Source organism: Emydura macquarii, unplaced genomic scaffold (assembly GCF_026122565.2).
Source record: "Emydura macquarii macquarii isolate MOO-44397 ecotype Brisbane River unplaced genomic scaffold, CSIRO-AGI_Emac_v2 contig_3348, whole genome shotgun sequence".
Taxonomy (NCBI): domain Eukaryota; kingdom Metazoa; phylum Chordata; order Testudines; family Chelidae; genus Emydura; species Emydura macquarii.
Window position 1 is genome coordinate 3,337,044 of NW_027133485.1, and position 23,754 is coordinate 3,360,797.

At 41.2% G+C, this 23,754-nt stretch overlaps 1 protein-coding gene across 2 annotated transcripts in view; it reads right to left on the minus strand.

Annotated features, from left to right (window-relative positions):
* Positions 1 to 8,992: 8,992 nt before the first annotated feature.
* Positions 8,993 to 23,754, minus strand: part of LOC137143902 (zinc finger MYM-type protein 4) — a 49,839-nt gene continuing 35,077 nt past the window's right edge. For both annotated transcript variants that reach the window (XM_067533949.1, XM_067533950.1), the window contains exons 19-29: positions 23,408 to 23,526; positions 22,406 to 22,577; positions 21,215 to 21,268; positions 20,944 to 21,123; positions 20,376 to 20,470; positions 19,590 to 19,761; positions 17,658 to 17,809; positions 16,286 to 16,397; positions 14,701 to 14,949; positions 13,164 to 13,293; positions 8,993 to 11,507 (exon numbers count right to left, since the gene is read on the minus strand). In XM_067533949.1, the coding sequence (XP_067390050.1) occupies positions 11,300 to 11,507; positions 13,164 to 13,293; positions 14,701 to 14,949; positions 16,286 to 16,397; positions 17,658 to 17,809; positions 19,590 to 19,761; positions 20,376 to 20,470; positions 20,944 to 21,123; positions 21,215 to 21,268; positions 22,406 to 22,577; positions 23,408 to 23,526 (1,643 nt within the window). In that variant the 3' untranslated portion in view covers positions 8,993 to 11,299. The remainder of the gene's footprint in view (positions 11,508 to 13,163; positions 13,294 to 14,700; positions 14,950 to 16,285; positions 16,398 to 17,657; positions 17,810 to 19,589; positions 19,762 to 20,375; positions 20,471 to 20,943; positions 21,124 to 21,214; positions 21,269 to 22,405; positions 22,578 to 23,407; positions 23,527 to 23,754) is intronic.

The window sequence follows — 23,754 nt, forward strand, 5'->3', positions numbered from 1 at the left end:
TTTAAAGCATTAATTTCATGCAGGGTAGCTGGGGACCTATTTTGGGGCATTCCCAGCCACTCATGCTAAATGGGTACCAGGGCCCACTGCAGCAAGGAAGAAAATCCAAGAGGGCAACTGGGCTTAGTAAATCTGCAGTGCCTGATTTCACACCCCATGAACAAGCATGCATGTCAGCTCATTACCTTATTTATTGTCTGATTCCCTGGGAGGGAGACAGGTCTGAGATGGAAACACATGAAGGGGAAGCGTTTGTGTTCTACAAACAAGTGGGGTGGGTGGGTGTGCATTCAGTGTGGCTTCAAATTTTCATCTGATTTCATCACCCACACCAAATCTTTCCCTTTTGTTTAATTCTTAAAAAGACGGCATGTCCAACAGCCTTGTGCTGTTAACCAAGCCGTGCGGGCACACTCAGCAGCCCTTCCCAATAAAAGCACAAGTCTCAGCCCTTGCAGGCCATCTCTGTTCCAGCAGCAAACTGGTCTGGGACCAGATTCCAATGTTAAGTGTCTGGGGGAAGCCTGTCAACCGTGAGATAACGTCTCATAGACCAATATGGTGATCAATGGTAGCACGATACACTGATGCAGAGAAAAAACATGTTTGCTTCCAGCCTCCATGGGGGCTGAAAGGACCTGAGGTTCCTGTCCGCTGACCCCAGGCTCCAATCCCCTGCCTGGGGGTGTGTGTGTGTGTGTGTGTGCGTGCGTGCGTGCGCGTGCGTGCAGGCGCGGGATGTGCCTTGTTTGTATTACCCACTTGGTTTTCACCCCAGCAGTAGAGAGCACATGGGTCCCTGGTGAACCTGGCTGCACAGTTAAGCACGTTTACATGACACCTGCTGTAAAGAATCTCCGAGCAGGACCGTCCTACCTCTCCACGTTCACTCCAGCTCAGACAGCGCCCATGGGCTGTGCACACTGCCGTTCCAGCTTATCACTCTGGCAGCAGCGTCTCCCCAGTGTTTCTGCCAGCTAGACCTTCATATTGCCAAAGGTCACCTTTACCAAGCAGCAAAGTTTTACAGGCTGTAGAAAATAAAGTTCTCCCTTTGTCACTGTTCATAAACATGGCTGGCCTCCCCCTTAAAACCTTCTCTGTCCACCCCCAAAGCTCACCCTCTAATATAAGGTACCTGGTGGCAAAGTAAAAAATAGCTAAGCACCAAATAGAGGCAAACTCCTTTCAGGTGGGCTTAAGAAAAGGCTCTTTCCCCTTTTCCTAACCAGACCAAGTCAGCATAGAGCTGATTACAAATGAATGTTGACTTGTACAGATCACTCTCTATGCTAGTGTTTCTCAACCATTCCAGACGACTGTGCCCCTTTCAGGAGTCTGAGCTGTCTTGCGTACCCCAAGTTTCACCTCACTAAAAAACTACTTGCTTACAAAACGAGACCTAAAAATATCAAAGTGTCACAGCACGCTATCACTGATAAGTCGCTGACTTTCTGATTTTTACCATACAACTATAAAATAAATAAGATTGGAATATAAATATTGTACTTACATTTCAGCAGATTGAGCAGTATAAAACAATTCATTCTCTGTATGTAATTTTAGTTTGTACTGACTTCGTGAATGCTTTTTATGTAGCTTGTTGTAAAACTAGGCAAATATCTAGATGAGTTGATGTACCCCTTGGAAGATCTCTGCGTACTCCCAGAAGTACACATACCCCTGGCTGAGAACCACTGCTCTATGCAACCTCTAGACATTAATTCAGGAGTGGTTTGCGTGATTTGGTCAGATGCAGCTTTGGTGGAGGAATGGCTAGGGCGAGATGGTAGGCTGGACACATGATAAACACGCTGGGTAAATGGAAGAATACTTGGGGCCAGGTTATGCTCTTAGTTACATCAGTGTAAATCCTGAATTTCTCAAGAGCAGAATCTGACCAGCCCTTGTTTCCTTTTAAAACTTTCCACACACACACACAGATGGGACACTGACAAAGATGTAGGGAGTTTTATTACAAACCGTGTTTAATTCAAATTGTACATGGTGACAGATGACAGACTGGACTGATATGTGAAATGAGAACTTTTTAGCTGAACAGTATTAAAAAAAAAAAAAAAAATGCAGTAGGTGCTTACACCCTTAAACCTGCCACTTCCTCCATAATTGTCCCACCCCACTGCCACAGCGATTCTTCAAATATAGTTACTACACACACACACACGGATAGCAAGGACCAGACATACAACTATTGGTTATTTAAAAAAAAAAAAATTAAGTCACTGCAATAATATGGACCAGCCCAAGAACTTGTATTGGTTTATCATTTGTTAATTGCCTGAACACTCTGTTAAAAAGAAAATAGATTACCGTTCAAATCATATTTTTATATACTTAAGACCCTGATCCTGTAAAAACTTATGCACATGCTCAACTTTAAGCACACGAATCGTCCCGTTCACGGCTCGGGTTCTATTCACAAATTTAAAGTCAAGTCTGTGCATATCTGGGGGATTTGAGCCTAAATCCTGGGGAAAAGAAAAATGTCATTGCAAGAGCAATAATAAAATGTTACTACATAGAATGGATTTGCTAATACAGCTTTAGTTATTTTTATATTAATGTGCAACTTTTCCCTGGAGCAGAAAAACATCACTTGTGTTCCCTTTGAAATATATTTCAGAGTAGTTCTGCCTCAGAGGTCAGGGATGTATTTCTGTGCCTTCACATCAATACTGATGCCTTCCCTAATTCCTAGGTGTAGCGAGCACAGGATTTCAAGGAAGAAAAACACTTTAAAAATCTCCACTTTTTTTGTATTTATGAAGGGGAGATTTACCCAGTGTTCTACACTTACAATACATTAGTGTACAATGCTTTCTATTGCAAATGTTTGTATTTCAGTTACCAGAACTTCTACAATAAACTACCTAGACCAAATGTGCTGAACAATGGTTCAGTCCCATCGCTTTGCTACTATCTTTTCAAACCACATACCTTTATTCTTAACAAGAGTATTTTGGTTTAACTTCTTCTGTCTCCTTAAGCAAACACCCCGCTGTGAATGCTAATGTCTGGCTCTCTTAAAATGACAGTACAAGGATACCAGATGTACAGTATCACATATTAAAACAACCTTTAACTAAAAAAAAATCATACAGAGCTTCCATAACTTGTCTTGGTAGATTTGGCTTCATAAGAACCCAGGCTCCAATTCTGGAAGCTGGTCTAAAATATCTGGTCATTCTTTGGATTACCCTAGAGGGAAATCCTGTGGTTCAGTAGTTTGCCACTAAACAGTGTTAGTGCGATATTTAGTGCTAAAAAAGGGGTGTGTTTATATAAACACTACACACACTTTATTGGGACAGTTACTTGGTGTAGCAAATTTTAACTGCACTATTATACATTTTTATCTTTATTTAAACAGAAGTGTGACCACTGGCATATCCTTTCTCTTACCTATTGGGGCGGTTAGTCGTAGTCAGCAAGTTTGAATGGAACAGGCATTCAAATGTTTCCATTTGACTTTACGATGCTTCCTGTGAACCATTAAGGGTTGCTAAGCAGGCTGCAAATATATCATTTAGGTCCCAGTCCTGCAACCACTTATACACATGCTTACGCTTACTCATGTGGGTACACCCACTATAAAGTCAGTGGGACCACTCTTGTGTTTCAGGTTAAGTACATGTAAACTTTTGCAGAATGAAGGCCTTAAAACACCCTCACTAACCCCCCACCCCCAGTGTATCTAGCTACAAAGGAGGAATGGGGGGAGGGAGGGTCTAATTAGAAAAACAGGAGAATTTCGCTGCACACATCAGAGGGCATAAACCACATTTTGGATTTTTTTCCCCCCAGCTAAAGCAATATTACCTAACTGGTAAGATGAGTTGCTAAGTAACTGGATTTTCAGGCATGACAGCTAAATGAAGTTGTCCTGTGCCAAGGAATCTAGCTCGCCATTAAGAATGATTAGATGTCATTCATAGCAAGAGAGGGGCCAATGCCCATTGTGCTCACGTACAACGGCTTCACTGAAGTCATCCGCAATTTTGTTTTTACAGTTACCATCCAGCAAAGTGGCTGATAGCTTATTACTATGGCAGGTTGCCTTGTTTTTTGCAATTCTGTCCGCATAAGCGGCGTTAAGATCCCCAAAGCCTTCAGGAACAGAAGGTAAAAATTATTATAATAGGATGCCTATGAAAATGCTTTGGTAAAGCAGGGAAATAGAAAAGGAAACTAGGAGTTGGGCTGAGCTGCAGCTGGTAGAGAAGAATAGGGGGACAAAGTGATTTTTCCCCTCAGGTTTTGCTGGTGTGTGCCACAACTTTTGAAGTTTCTTGCTATAATTCCGGTAGCACTCAGACCTCAAACAGGATTGGGTCCCAATGTGCTAGGTGCTGTACAAAACACATAGGAAGACATGATCCTTGCCCTGAAGGGCTTACATTTTGTGTTGGATTTTTTAAAAACAGGTTACAAGATGCAAGTTTTAAACTGGAATCCTGACATAATTTGTGAAACAAGGATTTAACCTTGCAGGCAGGTTGAAAAATGTTCAGTCATTTTTCCAGAACACAGATATGGCTCATAAACAAAGAGCATCTCTTACTTGGCCAGCCCATCTGGAGGGTAAATAATCTGCCTTTTAGTGCAACACATTTAACTACACAAAATGACCACTTTTTAAAAAGCTGATTTTTTATAATTCACTAGCTACCCGTTTAGGCCTTTCAAAGTAATGCTTTGCAGTTGCATAGCACCTTTTATCAGAGGACTGCAAAGCACTTTACAGAATTTAGTCTGATAATGTCTCCGAGGTAGGAAAGTATATCCAATTTACAGATGGGGAAACTGAGACAGAGGGGAAGTGACTCAAATAAGGATTTCATCCACACTACAAGAGCAGTTTTTATAGTGCATGCTAGATGTAGGGCTGCATGATGAATCAGTTGCAGCATTGGGAATAGAACCTAGAAGCCCTGTATCAGTCCTTTTGTCTAACACTTATCGAATTTTGTTAAGGACACAAGCTGCCCAACAGACAGAACTCAGTCGTGTGTATTGTGGTGGTTCGGGTTATAAACACACATAGGAAATACTAAAAAGTGAAGCAGTTTGATCCCAGATATCCTGTTCATTTGTGGATAAGCTATGAAAGCCATCCATGCCCTGCCCAATCCAGCTGCTTGTACATGCTTAGCCTGAACACCAAGGATGCAGACTGGATTTGGGTCTATGAAATGGACTGTACCTTTATGATGATCTGATTTTAATATTTTTTTCAATGCCCACTTTTCACACGCTGCCCTCTGCATTTTATTTTTTACCCTCCAATCAAGAATGAGGTTGGGAAATTCCAGTTGTTGAACACAAACCTCCACCAATTAGCACTGAAAATCTTCAGCTGAATGTTACCCTAGTATCAATATTTAAGAGGTAGGGCTGGGCGAATCTAAGGTGTCCGGATTTTATGAAACCACTAAAACTTTTAAAACCATTCCAGAGTTTTGCAACACATGTGGGGCCAGAACTAGAGCTCATATAAATAAGCATAAGCAGAGTCCCGTTGATTTCAACAGATGTGGCCTCTTAACTTTTATACATATTTAAAATAAAATTACTGGCCAGAACACAGTCATAACCCTCTTCCTCAACTCTAAATAGCAACCCCCAAAAAATTAGTTATTAAAAATTCTTGAGACAGAGTTTGGAATTCTAGACGCATGAACTTCTAAGTTTCTAAATTAGGGCTTCCGTAAACTTGTCCCATCTCTGCTATGCACATCATGTTGTTGATTATGTTGGATCTTTTTCGAATAAGAAACACTGCATGCAGAATGATGGAACCCATACACCTTAAGTCTATCTAACATTATTTACCAGCTATACAAAAATCACTTGTCTGCATAAACTGACCCAAAAACCAAACATGATAAAGCTTCTGCAACACAGAGCTCTTGGGAATACGGTGCAGCAGCTGTAGATTCTCCACTTTTATTTAATTATTCCATTACTCCCCTGGCAAGTGCAAAATAACTTCCTTCTAAGGCAAAACAAAGGAAAAAACAAACGCATCAAGAGACTTTTTGGAGATGGAGACAAATAAAGATTGAAAATAAAACACAAGATTTTACACAAGCTCAACCAGACATTGTGGGATGAGGAATTGCTGAGTGAAATTTTATGGGCTGTGTTAAAGCAAGAGGTCAGACTAGATGATCATAACGGTCCCTTTTAGACTCTCATCTCTTAGACTTACAGCTGGAAATCCCAGCTTTAAAAAGCAAACTGAGTCAAAACAGTCAAATTCAATCATACTGTGCACAAAACATGTGCACCCTCAGTTTTCCAGGTCAATTTTCTCTCGAGCAAAAACAGAATATTTCTGGTATATGTATGGCTAGGGCTAATTCCTGGACACGCTTTACTGAGGTACAGATGGGTCTCAAGTTACTGACCATAATAGCATGAGGGACTAAAATTATGTAGAATCTTATCCTGCTCTGTCATTTTTCAAGGAATCTATAACTGAGACATAAAATGGCAATACTGTTCATCTTTGGGAATGCCTACATTTAAAACAGCTACAGCGGCAGAGCCACAGTGCTTCAGCACAGACATTACCTGTGTCATCTGTATAGGTAATCCACCTCTCTGAGATGCAGTAGCTTGGTTGACGGAAAAAGTCTTCCATTAACCTAGCGCTATCTACAGCAGGGTTGAGGTTGACTAACGACCTCTCTCAAGGGCATGGATTTTTCACACCCCTGAGAAAGACGTAGTTATGTCAGTGTAACTTCCCAGTGTAGACCAGCCCTGACTCGTACAAATTTTACTTCAGTGGTCATACTCGTGTAATGCAAGCAGGGTTTGGCACTAAAGTTGCAACTCTTAAGGGGAAAAATGGACTCCATGATCCAGCTTTACTACTGCCAAAGAAAGATAAAACTATTATCCAGAGCACATGAAATAAGAAACCAGCAGGTGGTCTGCCACTTCTCACCCAGGTGTAAAGTCCATAATCCAATATGAAATTGCCTTGCCTCGAAATTGGCGGCCCAATTTCTCTTGCATAAGAAGTGAGAAAGGCCTCATTCATGTTGCTGTCTGGACAACTGATGCAATTTACATCTAGATAAGAATTTGATAGGCTTCAACTGTTTGTAAGGATTTGTCCTGGGAATTAAAAGGTTTTGCCACTACAAAAAAGATTTATAGTGGGGCTAGTCTACACTGGGAACTTACATTGGCAGAACTCTCTCTCAGGGGTATGCAAAATCCACCCCTCTGAGTGACAAAACTATGCTGATCTCACCCCCAGCGTAGACAGCAATATGTTGACTGAAGAATTCTTCTATCAACCTAGCTATCAGCCTTCTGCAAGTTGTCTGCTTAGTTGGCTGCTCAAAACTAGCTGCTTCTTTCAGGCCTGCAAAGATGTTCCCTTCTGCTTGGAACGTACTGTAGATCAGTAGCTACACGGGAGGAAAGCAAATCCCGATTCTGATGCCACTGGAACGATCAGGAACGTTAAATAGGATAACACAAACGGCAACAAAAGAATGCAACCGTGCTTTGTTGAGGCCAGCAAAACAACAAACCTTATTTTATGCATGGAAACTGAAGATGAAAAGAGGAGCACCATATACAAGGTTTTATATCCAGTAGCTGTTTTGTAAGGCCACAGAGAAGCTATTGGTCAGGGGACCGGCCTGAGTTACTAAGATGGTTACAAAAACAAAGACTTCATTGCACAATCAGAGTTAATTTCATAACCCTGGCACTAAAGCATCATCAGTACTGCTTGGCCATTATATTCCTGTACCCTTAGGAAATAGGAAACAGGTACCACTGCTACCATTTTATTTTAAGCTTGTGAGGAGACATTACTGAACTGGAGACTGCCAGCTGAATGCAGATTTGTTTTTTAGATTGGTGGTGAATGAGGTTAATGGAATAATTAATGAAACATGCATCTTTCCTTTGTGCCTGATTCTGAAGTTCCAAGCATGTTCTATCCCCCTCTGAAGTCATCAGAAGCTGATGGAGTTCAGTGCATATAGCACGCTCAGCATATTTCAGGATAAATCCTACTTGAAAATGTCAGAACGGCGCAGAGGACAGCCACATCCCCAAAAGGCATTTTTAAAATCTTTGCAAAATGTACAGTCTCAAATTACTGGCTATTGCTGTAATTCACTACAGTAATATACCCTGTAATATATAACAGGGCAGCCTGGCTTCCAGGCCCTCAAGCTAAACAATTTTAACAGCTACACAGTCCTATCTGTGCCCAGAAACATAAACACTTGAAAATCATGTCAAGGGGTTAGAGGCATAAATATAAGCAAAGAAACCCTATTAGCAGGAAGCAGTACCTTTAATTTGTCCTGCTTGCACTCAGCTTTGTCATTTCTTTGCCATGTTCAGACTAAAAAGTGATTTATTTTCTCCTTAAATAGAACATTTCAAGTTATGAACAGTATTGCATGGGCAGCAAGTGATAGAACTATTTATAATAAAAATAAAAGTAAGTGTTTTAGGATACCCAGTAACTTTGAAACTGTGTGTAATTAATATACATTTAAATCTTCGAGGCAACAGATCTTGCCTTAGTGTTGAGTTTAATCAAAATGACCACAGATCTTAGAGGCTGAGCCAGCACTGGAATACCCAGGAAATGCAGATTCTCTTACAAAGAGCCACAAAACAGAAGTTATCACACGGGAAAAAACTGAACTATTGTCCTGTTAATGTGACAAAAAAACCGAAACTGCAATTAACTGTTATAATATAAAAATTAAATAAGAAGACAAACAAATACAACATTCATCAACTTTGATTTCAATCAGTCAGGCTAAAGTGGTATAGATTTGTCTGCTAAGAGGGAAAGAGGGGTAATTATTTTTCATTCCAAGTACCCAGAACAAACTGACATTCTGTAGTTCCATAGACAGCAAAGAGTGAGGTTCTCCGGAGACAGGGGGGGGAAAAAAAAAAAGAATAAGTCACCATCATATACAAATATACTATTTTATTCTACGGGAATATTTCTGTAACTTCTATCAAGGGAAAACCAGAAATTTTTGTTTAAAAACAAACCTAACAGGATTTCTTGATTGTTTCCCTTGCTTATTCCTTGAAAAAATGTCACACAACTCTCTAATAGAAAGGAAAAAAAAAACAACCTGACAAAGACATAATAGCTGCACTCATGAGGAATGTCCAAGAATTACAATAATCCATGGATATTTCCTGTGATGTGTTAATATTGAGATTCTGGGAAGACCTGCATGCAACTGAGACACGGCTTGTTTTGGTTTTTGTTTTTCTTTTCTGTTTTTTTGGGGGAGGTGGGGTAAGGGCAGTTAGTGGGTGTTTTTTTTTTGTTTTTGTTTTTGTTTTTTACAACCATACAGTATCTGTTGTCAGTGAAAGGCATAGGGATTTTTTTCTTCTTGAAACACATCAGCTGTCCTTACACAGAACAGCGCGCTTGCTATCTAACTACTTTTCATATTACTACAGGGAGAAGGTTAGTATTTATACACGGTAAAATTAATGTAGTTGAGATCATTAAGGCTCCAAGCCTCGGGACAGTTTATTGGTAGGGTAATATATGATGGCCGTGGTATTTCCCCCCCACAGCTTTAGGACAGGATGTGAAATAAACAGTCTCCGATGAGAAGTGACAGACACAGATGGACTTGGATCATACAGAATCAAGGGCAGGTTTACTTTTCACACAGGTTTCTGTATTCAAAAATACATCCGTGAAATCCGGTACAGGCAGGGACAGGACTACCGAGTACACAACGTCAATAGACTACTTTCCAATTTTATTGTTTAAATTACCTTTGTTACTGCTAAAAGAAAAGAAAATGAAAAAACCAAACAAATTTAATTCAAGGCTGTTGATTTTCAATTCTTGAAACTGCAGTGACAGGGTCAGATATCAAAACCCCTGCTACAGAAGTTGGGCAACTGGCTGCAACTACTGATTTAAAAAAAAAGTACAATTCTCTTTAAAAATAGCTTTGTGTTTCCAATGTATTTCTGACCCATTGCCCTCAGAAACGAGCATCTTAAGCTTGAGAAAATAGAGACACAGATGTTATTTAACCAGTGTCCTGTCCTCTGGATACAGTATGGGAGATTTCCCCTTTTAAAAAGATACAGTAACAGCCAAGCCATTGAAAAAATTCTTTCAATTTCCAACACTATCACTAAATTTCTTTGGGTGGAGTAGGGTAAAAAAACACACAAGGTACTTTTCTACCACAGTTCTGTTGTCAAAAGTAATACTGCATCCTTTATACAACACTGCACGCGTTGCAAAGGAGGAAAGAGTATCTTCACTTTGAAATGACAAGGCCCTCCAGACTTTCACTGTATAAAAACAAAGAATTATGTGGGAGTGAGAGAAGAAGGGAAGGAAAGCTGCCTTAAGACAAAACAAAAACCATTTCTGTGCACCACATCATTTGCTGGATTACATCAACAGACTGCAGAGGCTATTCAGAGGATTGGCTGCACATAGCCCTGGACGCTTGCTCTCCTATACGTACTCCAGAGATTTCTGTCCCATAACAAGATTGCTCTGCTGCTTGACTTATAGCATCTCACCCCCATCAGAGATCCAACAGAGTCATAGTTCCTAGTATGGACTAAGAGCTAGACTCTGGGGTCATGTGACTGTTGAAACGCAGTCCAGGTAACTGTTCACGAGGGTCGTAATCTGGCAGATGTGCCATGGACTTCTGGCTTGATTCTTAACCTTTGATCCCAGTAAAAAAAAAAACCAAAAAAACAAACTAAAAAAGTGTGTGTATACATAACGGAAGGTGTCTATTTGTCTAGACCTCACTGCGCTTTGTCTCCTGTCCACATGAAGATCTCTAAGATCTCCACAGGCTCTTTGGCAGCAATGGCTGCCAGCCATAGGGCGGCAAAGTCATGTGAGCCACAGTCTAGTTCTCTAAGCCCATGGTTACTATGGTAGAATTTATACAACAGTTTTCCTTAAAAATATTTCACAATTTTGTTTTAATCCCAAACAAATGAAGGATTTATGCACCGCTTCAACAGGTTAATTCATCTTGAGTTTGCTTAGAGGATTTATCACTGCACTGGACACTGGGCGTTTCTTGCAGCTTAAAGTAGTTTGCTTCCTTCGGATTCCAGTTTGCACATCCATTGTGGTTCAAAATATGCCTGTTTAGTGATGTTAACTTGGCTTATTTGATACACAACATTTTCTGAAGGCTGGATGTGTTCACAGTTTGGTACTTGCAACGTGTATTGAAAAGAAAATACCCCACTTCAGTTAGTCTGACAATTCAATATCAGAGTCCTCTGATCTGCCTTTGGCAAGTTCTTCGTGTACCTCCCTCACCATAAGAATACGTGTTAACATGATGTCCAAGGTCCCGGGGTCTATTGGCAATGTGGAGTACCACATAGGGCTATTAGGTACACAAGAACGCTCAGGTTGAAGGTAAAATACATCACTTCTCTGCTTCACGCTTTCAGAACTGTTAGTGTAAAGAAAGGAAGACTGTATCAGAAGGCAGCATTAGCAGTCCTGTTTACAACACAGTTTAAGAGAGAGAAGAGAAAGTAGCCTAGACCTACCTGATGTTACCTTAAGACTAAATCACTACAATTTAAACATTCGCCCCCCTCTACTGCAGTGAGCAGCCAAGCTATCTCAGCTCAAAGAGCATTAGTTGCTTATAGAACCAAACAGAATAGCTGTGTCTCCTTCTAGAGGTGGTTCTTCAATAGCAGTATCATCTCATTACATGGTATCATTGACTTAACACAACTGGCGTTCAAACTCAGAATAAAACTGGGTCTGGTGTCCTATGCAGCATGAGCGCTCCTGCTAAGTATATGCAGAGTAACCGTATTACTGGTATTTCTCAGGACACGTGATAGCTTTGGAAGTGTTCTTTGGGATACGGAGGATACAAGAGCCAGTGATCTACAAAACTGTAGCCTAGCCTGGTAGTGATGACAAAACGGAGACCCCATCCATTTGAAAGATTGACCTTGAGCATCTGAGAGAGCGCCTTGCAGTCTTGCTAGCAAGAAGTAAAGCCCTCAGCAGAAAGGATTCCTCTCCCTGCTGGGCTTGAGAATTGTCACATTAAAATCCAGAATGTGAAAGGGACTTTGAACTGTCACTACTACAGAGGCTGGACTGCGATGTCATATGCAATGGTGCAGCAAATGTGTGCAAGCTCAGGATAACCTCTTCTGACCGTATGCGAATGAACACAAGGAATGTGTGAAAGGAACAGGGAGTGAAGAGGGTTGTTGGATGAGACTTCACCGGAGAAGGGCTATTTTGCACTAATTTGGTAGTGTATGTTTCAGATAATGATTCATAGGGCTATTAGCTGGCAGTAATGATATGTTGGCTCTCATGCAGGTGTGCTCTTTTGAGAGAAGAACATTGAACTCCATTGCTCAATGATCTTAAGCGGAGAGGGAGGGAGACTAACAGATTTTTATGTGCATCCTTGTTCTGCAGCTTCCTTTGTGACTCTTGGAGTAAAGTTAATCTCACTTTCCAGTAAGGAAAAGTCAGCATCTCTACTTGTTACCTCTAAGTCATACTTTCCCGCCCTGTTTACAAGGAAAGTGCTACTGAGATTACTTATCTTGAGCAACGGCTTACTGCATTTTAGAGTTTGGCTCTGCTTCTCGGAGCAAGGGGACAGATTAAGTCATTGTGCAGGGTCCAGGATCTGTGATCATGAGGGCAAAGGAATGGCAGGGGTTACTGCATCTTCCTCTCCCTCTCCCAACATGGGGACCTCTTGGCAAAGTTAATGCAAACCAAAACAGTATTATCATCTGACAGCATTTCTCCATCACCTGTTGGACCTCAGGGGAACCTGCTGGTGCCTGGCTCCATTGGAGCTGTGATGCTGGGGAGGAGAAATAGGGAGCCTCAGAGCCTGTGCAGAAGCAAGGGCTGAGTGATCCTGGTCCTGAGGGATTCAATAACTTCCTTGCTTCTTTGCAGGGCAAATGTGTGTGTGAGAACCCCTGCCCTGAGGGGGTGTTTGGAGAAAACTCCCCCAGAGGAGCCTCAGAGCTGCCCCACCCCACAGGTGCTCTTTCAGGAGGGCACAATCTGGTCCAAGAATAATCCAAAATTAGTTGTGCCAATCACTCACCATTTTGACAAGTAAAACTCATAGAGTCGGACTGGACATCTCAGAGGGTTATCTGTGTTTTCAGCCATTTCCACTGCTGTTGGAACCTCTTCGTCTTCACTCCGTTTCCTTTTTCCTACAGATAACTTATCTGGATAGAGGAAAATGACACCACATAAGCATAGTAGAGAACAGTCTTCCTCTTCGAGAGTAAGCTGAAGCTATTTGGTTCAGTTCTGCGTACTGATGGGGCTTTGTGCAGTGCATAAACTAAATGCTATTTGAGATTATCACTTTTCACGCAAACGGGCATTACCAAGTCAAACACTGGAAACAATTTTATCAAATGAATGTCATCATTTGTGTCACTGATAGTTAAGAAGGCACCCAACCTAGCAGACAGGATCTGTTTCCACATATTTAAATGCTGGATCAGAAAAAATGTAACTGCTTACACAACATTTAATTTCACCTTGTTAATGCTGGTTTACGGGGAGTGGTAAGACCCCTCGCCTCCTCCCACAGCTCAAGTGCTAGAACACCATAGTCCCAGTGCATGGTCATCCTCAGTCTGCCTCTGTTCCGCATCTTCTCCAGTGTGTGTACATCCTTTCAGAGACAGATCCACTTACCGCCCACTATCCTTTTCTCCTCCCATCTCCTGCTTCACCTTCAGAGCACATACTCCAACTGCTTTTTACTATGTGACCGCCACCCCCATTTTTAATAGCCGCTATATACAAATTAAATCAAACTCTATCACACAGTACAATAACTTGCTTATGCAAGTGACCTTTGCCAGGACACATTTCAAAACTAAAACATAATGGCCCAATTCTGCACTGACTTGCAACACAGTGTGACTCAAAGGCTCACAGCCACCCTCCACAGCATCAGATTTAGCTGTAGCATTTCCCAGTTTACCACGGAGCTGCTGCAGCACTGCAGCAGCAAAGGAAAGCTGCATTCTCTCTCTACCTCTGGGGCCTGCAAAAGCAGTTTCCTCTCCCTCCTCCTAAATTTCATGTGTGTCAACAGCTCAGGTTGCCTTGGCTTTATCTGAACTATTGTCCTGTGGCTGGTCTGTCTTGTCTATCTTAGAGCCTGATCCAGTGTGGCAGGGTGTGCACGCTACAAAGCAGACCCTAACTAAGCAGACTAACTTCACCTGCCACTGACTTCCAGGGGGGTTAACAGCACTCAGCACCATAAGGACCCAGGTCCTTCAGGCAATAAGCTCTTCAGGAAGAAAATGAGTCTTATTCGGTGTTTGAATTGCTGGACATGCTTATGATGCTCTAACACGAGCGTGATAATCTTTCAACATTTCATCCATAAGTTTCTATTAGCTGTCTGGGCTCGTACAGAATTCTGGTTTAAACCCAGCTAGAAGTCAAAAAGAATGGGGGAAAGAGGAGTAAAAATATCAACAGATATTAGTGAATGTGCAAAATGCACAACATTTCCCCCTCATTTTAAAACAAAGCATTGGCAATGCTGCTAGGGCTATGTCAATCCAAATTAAAAACACTCAGGTAGTGAGAAAGCAGCAACACACCTGATTCTACCTCTTGTTTTTGAAAAGGTGGGAAAAACCGCAAGTACGTCATCTTGGTGTTGTATTTCAGAGTCCGGGTGCGTCTCATAACGTGGGCAAAGGACAGCTTCAGATGCTCACTGACGTTCTTTAGTTGGAAGTATTTGGTATTGAAGAACAGAAGCGTGTTCAATAAAACTATAGGGGAATATGCACCGAGCTGTTTACATTCCCATAAATGTTCCTCTTCAATTCTCGAGAACATATAACCTGAGGATAATGGGTAAAGGAAAAGTAAAAATCAGCTCTTTACTAACAAACCATCTCATTGTAAGGGCAACTCTACCCTCAGATATGAGTAATCACCTTCCCGTGACCTGAGGGCACAATGTGACCCCTGAACATTTTCAGAGGCCTGAGGAAAGCAATAAACCCCTGTTAGGGGGGAGGGGAGAGTTACATTAAAAGGCAGGTCCTGCCACACAAATTATAATATAAATGAAATCCTCCTAGACAACCTGATGCATGAATGAATTGTACATCAGGTCAAATTCAGACCTACTGTAAGCAGATTTAACTTGACTGAAATCAACAGAACTGCATACACTTGCACGAGGGATAAGTGTCCCATCAAGCATGAGAAAGAATCAAGCTATTAATCAGTGAGACTTTTCAAAGCTAATGGAAAGAAAGGTCTAAAGCAGCCATTATTTATCTCAATAAGCCCTCAGCACAGCTTCATGTTATATAGCTCAATCGACTGCTCAAACATTACACTTCCTTGGGTGTAGAGCATGGATAATTATTTGGTATCTCTGCGTGGAGATAAATTGCTGTGACAGTGAACCTGAAAACAGGTAAAGAAGGAGTTATGGAGGTTAATCACAGCTGTGTTAGGTAACCAGAGGCCTTGGTGGATGTAGCACCATGTAAATGAATAGGGGCTCTTTTTTGTTTTTTATTAAAGGAAAAACAAAGAAAGATGGTCATGGATCCAGGCACACAGGTACCACAATCACTAACGGTTCTTTGGTATCCGGAAACACATCTAATCTATCCAAATTACAATAAAAGCATTCAGCCATCTTAGTTGTATTTATAAAATTTGTCTCATCCAGTGCCCATCCCAAGTATACCAACCAGCCAACTCTGCAGGAAACAGAGGGAAAATTTATAACAATACTTTTGGAAACCTCTGATGAAAGATGCTAGATGAAGAGCACTTAAAGCATTAATTCATGAAGCTCATGACATATGATTAAGGGAAGTGTTGTACCCATTTCACAGAGGAGTAACCTCAGGCAGGGAGATGTTTAAGTGTGTCTTGCCAAAGGTCCCACAGTGAGTAAGTGGCAGAGTTGAACAGGGAATCCAGGAGTCCAGTTCACCCCAAATTACTACATGTTGAAGAGAGGGAGGATAGGACCTCACAGTATGAGTCATGGTAGATTTAATGGAGTAGTTCAATTTTGCTGTTCTTTCACCTGTAGCGCTCTTGAGCGGATGTACTGTTAGGAGCACCCTGAACACATTCATTTATAAAGATGGGTTTCACTGTCATACATGTATATAAAAACAAACACAATATGAAAAATAGTTCTCCTACCATTTGGAAGTATTGTAGGTTCCCAGATTTTCAATAGTTTTGTAAGTTCAATCATAAACCTGGAATAGGGCTCGGTAAAAATGTTATCTATTCTACCATTCTCAAACAGGTACTACAAGAGAAAAGAAAGGAAGACATACAATTCATAGTTACGTAGAAGAGTGCTGACAGGTTACAGGGTGTCAGATTTACTTTGGTTCTCTCCTATTTCTCTTTGCCTTCCTTTTACCATTATGCCCAAAATGAATGTGCATTTCCAAGTGTGTTATGCTCCAACGCATTTTACTGGCATCCAAGATACAATGTTAAACACAAGGGCTGGGGCCTTTTTTATTTAATGGGTGATGCAGGCAAGAATTATTATTAATGTTCAGCGCTAGAGCAGTGTTCTGAAAATTCACCATCCTTGAACACAACAAAATACATCCCCAAATAGGGCTCTGTCTACAGAAGCCAGTGTAATTATATTAGCACTTCTCTAATGAACTGTACATGTTAATAATACAGCATCTCTTGACACTACAGACAGTGCCTAAGATGAAAGGTCAAAACCACAGACTTATTATGCCATAGGCAGGCTTGCTCTCAGTACACCCAGGGAAAAAGTTCAACCTTCATCATTAATATATAGTCCTTTAATGGCTAATGAACTAGGATAAAAAGATGCTATAGCAGCCTGGAAAAAAAAAGTTAGTTTGAAAAAAAAAAAAAAAAATGCAATGCAAAGAAATTTTGGATCTTCCTGGATGCTGGTAATAGGCAAATCAAATGTATAGCTCTTTTTCCATTTTTGTCAAGCATGTCTGGTGAAAAAACCTTAAGGTGACAAATCAACAACCAACCAAATGAGGTTTAATGCCAAGGAAAGCATTTGATTCCAAATCTCTGAATGGTCACTGGAGAGAATGAACAAATACGCTACCCAAGGAAAAACTGGCACCATGCTGAATTGAGTCAGTATGAGTTTTAAAGAGCTAGATATAAGGTTTTGGATTTTTACTGTCATTGTTTCAGCTTATGGTAGGCAAACAGGCCATGATAACTCGTTACATTTTTTGTTCCTATTGGTTAACTCTAATTTATTGTTCCCAGGGTATTATTTCTGTAAGTGGCATCTCTGTGATGACTTTTCCCAGCAATGCTGGCATTTTAGAAGGGCTTTCCTTAACCACTCATGAGAAGGTCTACTCTTGCTGCCAGACACAGGTTTGAGAGATGTGTGTGAGAGTGTAAGAATAAGCCATAAAATGGGGAAATCAAATGGCCCTTGTCTCCAAAATAAAACCAAATCCCACCGGCTACTCATTACTATAGATACTTCACTAAAAAACCTCTTTTTCACACTTGGCACTGCAGTAGTTCAATGAGTTACCTGCTGAATGCCAAGGCACAAGTATAAGATGCTGTCGGGATCATATTTTTCACCGTTTGGTCTCCGCACCTCTTGGATAAACTGGCACAAGCCAAAACTCAGCTCAGCAAAAGTGCAGGAGAGAATATCCTCTTTGAGTTTCACAGGCCGAACTGTGGGAAATAGAAGTACAGGAGACATAAGACTCCATTCTACAGGTCAATCCTTCTGTATGTCCTGGTCCTGTACATCACATGAGCAGAGCCGTTACAACATCTACCTCTGACACACAACCCCATCTCATGCCTAAAATAACAGTGCATCACCTTCCCATTTGTTAGTTAACAATTATGATGCACAGTTACTGTTTTCAGAATATTTAGTAACAAAACCTTAACTGTCAGCATACATAAACACCACAAATTTTAACTGAGCAATAAGAAAGTGGATACTTAAAACTAAATGAGGTTGTACAGTAGTCTGATCTCTGAATCCAAGGAATAGTGATTAATACTTTAGGCTGGCAATGTAGGTTTCATAAATCAGTTTCACCTCTAGGGTTGGACTCAGGGGAATCTTGAGTGGGAGAATGATCCTGAGTATTTCCCTAATGGCTCCAGACATAAATTGGGTGCATCGTGTTTGATTCCTTAAAAGGGAGGAAGGACTTAAGAGTTTAAAAGGTCAGGGGATGAGAGCAAATGTAAGAGTTGGTTCCAGAAGAAATGGTCAGAGAACTCTGACTGAATGCAATGGGCCTGCCCCTCTCCATCCTAGATGCAAGCTGCTCATTCAGAATAGACAGAAAGCCTATGTGCAGTACGGAGAGTGCTCCTGGGAGTATGCAGGAAGATGAGTGGAGTTCTCTTATCCACAAAAAATAGGATAGACAAAAACTCAATGGACTGCATTTCTTTGGGGCTGCTCTCATATAACAAGAAAATTCTAAAGGGCATGGAGGAAGAGTTCTCTTCCTAATAAGATTTTCCTCTTACATCTTTCTTATACAAACACCTGACATTCTATTTCAAATTTTTTTTAAAAAGTTTCTTTCCCCAAAAGTATTTTAAAATCTATTAATTTACTCTCTTCTCTGCAACCATACCCCTCCACAATTCCCAACTATTATTTCTAAATTAAGGGCCAAATTTTCACCTGGCCTCTGAAAGCATGCCCACAAAACTCTTGGTCTACTCCTAGGTCAGACTAGAGGAAAGGGAAACAGTAGCACTCGACACAGACTGCCAGAATTACTGGATGCTTCTGCTAAAAGTCATCACCAGTGAAAATATGAACAAGGTTGACATTTCAGCTACCGTTATTAGGCTCTAGAGTCAATATACCAGTGGCATGAAAGGAAGGGTTCATGCCGTTCTGAGCTAGTTTCAGGTTGGCTGTAGCACAGCATGGGGACAGATTCGGGAGATATTCTGGGCAACTATAAGGGCAAGAAATGAAGGGCTTGATTCTCCATTTCATTATTCACTGTAAAACCTGTGAGGAGTTATAAACTGGCATGTGAATGCTTAAATTCTGGAGAAACAGATGGGGACAACACAGAAAGATCAATACAGAGTCCTGCCCCATATCAGCTCAATCAGAACCCTGCACCTTCATAAACACACCTGTGCTTCAAATCAAGTACCACTGTGCACAAACGAACCCTTATAGGGACATTAGAGATTGCAACATTTATACTGTTCAACTCCCAAATTTCAGTCTGAGTCCTACGTCAATAGGTGACATAATCGATTAAACACAACAGATAAACAAGATTCATTTTTTTAAATGAATCAGTAGCCATGAAACTTGAGACCTGTTTCCTAGAATCCTTACTCAGCTCATAGGGACATGGGCCTCAGTATCAATGGCACGCCTCAAATTCCATCTGGTAAGCGACAACACAACAGATGCCCTCCAAGTAGCAAGTTGCTTCAGCAGAAACAAGTTTACCTCCAAATTTTAGTTCCCCTTGGTCCTCCTGTGCATTCTTCCACTGGACCCAATTCCTCCAGGCATTTACCCCATACATGTACTTCAGGGTCATCCCAGAAACAGAGCAGCCTGGGTATGAACCCTGCATAAGATTCCGGGGCTCCACAGAAACTATTGACTTCTTCCTTCCCTGCAGGAAATCCAAAAAACTCATATAAGGTGTTCAATCATGGACACTCTTTAACCTGATCTCACAGGAGAAGGGCATTACACTTTCACCAACTAGTAAAAGCTTACACTCATGAAGCTCCTCTCATAACAGAGTATCCGAAGACTTCACAAAGAATGGATAGATATTAAGCTCATTTTAAAGAAGGGACAACAAAGGCACTTGGAGGTTCTGAACACAAAAGTCAACCACAGAGACAAAACAAAAAACACAGGTCTCCTTGCTTCTAGTGCCCTGCCCTAATCACTGGACAACAGTGCCACACCCCATGATTAAAATACATTAATGAGTAAAGCTGGATAATTTTCTGTGCATTAATATACTACTAAAAATACAGGGTCCAAAAGAGTTGCTTTTAAATGCTACACACACTTTAAATGCTACCCCACAAAAAGAACACTGATTCCCCCAAACATAGTTTTATAGAATAAACATAACATGTAGATAAAATATTTCCAATCCTGATCTTTGTTTCCTTATTTTGATGTTTGTTCAAACTCATGAGAAGTAAATATTTACATAAGATTCGCACCTTAGCTACACCGAGTTTATATAATGTAATGATGCTTTCTTACCCGTCTTTTCGGCTGTGGGAACCCATCTCTATGTCTCCGCCTTGCTCGCGAACGTGAGTGGAGACCCAGTCCTTTACTGAGCGGGTCAAATGAGTCTAAAGTCAAAACAACATCAGCACAAGTTAAATTAATTACATGATTAGAAATCAGAGTTTGAGACATTACTAAGTCTCAGCAAATTAGAGGTATCACATCTGGATATACCTATTGCATTACTACTGGATAAATAAGCAGTGGTGTTAACAAGCTGTAAAAGCAGCTCTCTCCATGTTGTTGGCTAGAAGGAAGTGCTGAGATGGAGGACTCCCTTGTAAGGAACATGTAATTTTTTGGGGGGGGGGGAGGCGAGGAAGAAGCCCCAAAACACTGATGTGCTTCTGTACATAAAAAACTGATATCCTTTGTACTCATGAAAACCAAGACTCCCACTCCAACCCCACCCATCCAGGTATAGAGATGTGACAAATTCACAAGGAGTTAAGGAAAGTAACCACTATTCCCTATCAAATGATCTAAACTATGTTTACTTTTATATGTGACCGTGCATTTTTCGACATGTTACACAAACCTGAGGGAAAGTCTGCCTCCAGGTCCTGTTCCATGTCCCCTTTGGAGAACTGCCTCAGCTCTGGGTCTGGATCCTGCATGGCATTTGATCGTAAGGCATAGTGATTCAGCTCATCCTCCCAGCTGTGTGGGGTTGACACTGCTTCTGATTCTAGATCTCCACTGTAAGTGCTACCCTGATCTGTAATTAAGAGGACCCATGTACAAAATGCACCAAAGGAAAAAGAGATGTACAGGAGGACGAAAGTCCTCTTTACAAATGAAACACCAACCTTTCTCAAATATCTTAGGATCCAGGAACAGCTCATGCTCAGATGTTTGGGATCCTTAAAAGAAAAAAAAATCTACAACTAGAGTTCTTATGGACATTAAGTATTTTACTTTATTTAAAACAGCAGCTTAAATGCAGAATTTCTTAGCTCATACAATTGATCCAAAAAGTCAGTAGACTAACAGGTCGATCTTGGGCTAAAAATAGTGCAGGCAGGTGCTGTGCAGATTCTGTCCTCCCCCCATAGCTCTGCTAATACACCGTAACCTGGGCCCCAGACATCTCATGAAAAAATAAACCCAAACCCCTCATTATTCATACACCAATTTCTTAATTTTCTTCCTCACCTTACTATTTACTGTGGTGATTTGCAGACAAACAGGATCTTTGTTTTGTTCTTTTTCAGGGTGCCCCCCCCCACCTTTCACCAGGAGGGATTCCCCCTTCTCCCCAAGCCTCTGCTCCATCCCAATCAAAAATATGGCTCACAGTCAGCTGGGAAACTCTTGGGTGGCATAATCAGCTCTATGCTACTGCTCCTGGTGCACGCTGCCTGACAATACACAAAGTTCTGGGGCAACAGTTCAGCACCCATTGGGGTCTGGTATGGCCAATGCAAATTAGACCAGCTCCTAGCTTCCCCCAGGATCAGGGAAGTGCAAAAATGGCAAGTTGCCACCTTTGGCCCCACATACCATCTCTGGTCCTGTGACAAGTCCAGCTCAACCAAACCCAAGGTTCTAGCCCATAAACCCCTGTAAAAATCGCAAGTGTCTACTTGTGAGTGGTGGGGGATCAGGACCTGAAATGGGAACCAAGCAGCAACAGTAATGAACTTTAAAGAAAAAAAAAACATGTCCTCAAAATAAACAATGAAAATACAGGTGATAAGATATGGAAGCAAAATTATTTCTAAATGGACTGGGTGCATAAGTATTCAAGAAGGCATCCTGGCTTTAAGAGTCAGGTAATCAAAATCCCTGTAACTTATGGAATAAGACCATTTTCACTGCATGTGTTCCTGGGAAAATAAAATAGCAGCTGGCTGATGGGGCTAAAGGAAGGCTTATCACATCATTATGCAGGGACATCTGGCCCAATGAAGGCAAAGCTGACATTTACCTACCTTTCACAGGAATGTTAATGTCTCCATCTTATTTCCTTTAGTATCCTTTATAACATAATCACATACCTCCATGAGAGTGTGTTTTTTCCTTCTCTTCATCTTCTGCAATCATTTCTGCCATTTGAAGGAGATCAGCTTCAAATGGATTGGTGGGAATCTTCTCCTTGATGTCCTGAATAGTCTCTATGATCTTATCGGCATTGTCCAGTGTAGTTGGGATAAGCATGGGAACTGGTACCTAGATACACACAGGAAAGTTTAGATTTCTGAGCAGTGACTTGTTTTGTAGCAAATGAAGTAGTTTTTTGTGTACCAAATACATTAAAGAAGAGTATCCAGCTATTTTTCTTCCCCCTGGCTCAGACTAAAGAGGCAACACAGACAATCTCCAGATTAGACAGCTTGCTGTAGCTCTGCAATAAGCTGAAAGATTCCTCTTACTCCCCCCACTCCAGCTTTATAACCCTCCAATTTTTATGACCCCGAATAATGACCAAAATCAATTAAGCAGAAGAGGACTGGATGGGATTCCCTCCAAACCTCTTCAAGAGTTCCATAACTGACCAGAGAGTTGAGTGCCAGAAGAGCTCAGTGGCTGGACACACTGTCTTCCTGGCACTTCCAGCCTCTTGGACCTAGAAACCAGGATCTGAATCTGAACCCAAGATTCTCACGTTTGATTAGCCTGTGCTGATTTTTTCCTAAAAGGCTGTAGAGAGCAGTAGAAAAACTACATAATCAGATAATCGATTATAGATAAGATTGTGAAGATATTAGGAAATCTCTCTCTAATTCAAATCTTTTGATGATGAAACCCCTGGGTTACAATTTAAAGTACGGCATTAGAGGCGTATTAGATGGGTATTACATTTTTAGGGCTCTCTAAGGCAATGTGATGTGACTATAAATGCAACCATTTCCCCCCAGAATATTGCCTATTGGGACGTATGTAGACAGAGTAAGAACAAGTATAACCTCCACTGTTCTTTGTTCTAGCAAGACCAATCTTTAAACTGCAGGCCACAGACCATAATCCATCAGTTGTCAGATGAGCTGAAGGGAACTTACAGGTACCGGGATCCCAAGTGGAACAGGAGTATACTGGGTGTAGAGGTGAAGGGGCACGGGCACAAACACTGGCACAGGAACAGGCATCACAAGGATTTGGGGTCGAACTTCATCTTCCTCTGTCATATTTAAAAAAAAAAAAAAAGTGGTTTGGTTCCCAGAGGCAAGTGAGCTTATGACAACTCAGGAACATTTCAGAGTGGTCCATGGAGAATTACTATTAATAGTTCCATTAACAGTGACTTCTGCTTGTAACTCCCCATGCACAAACTTGTATGTTCATCCCAGTGATTGACACATCTACATAGCTGTGTGCACACCTCCTGCCCCTAGCTCTTAACAGAGGA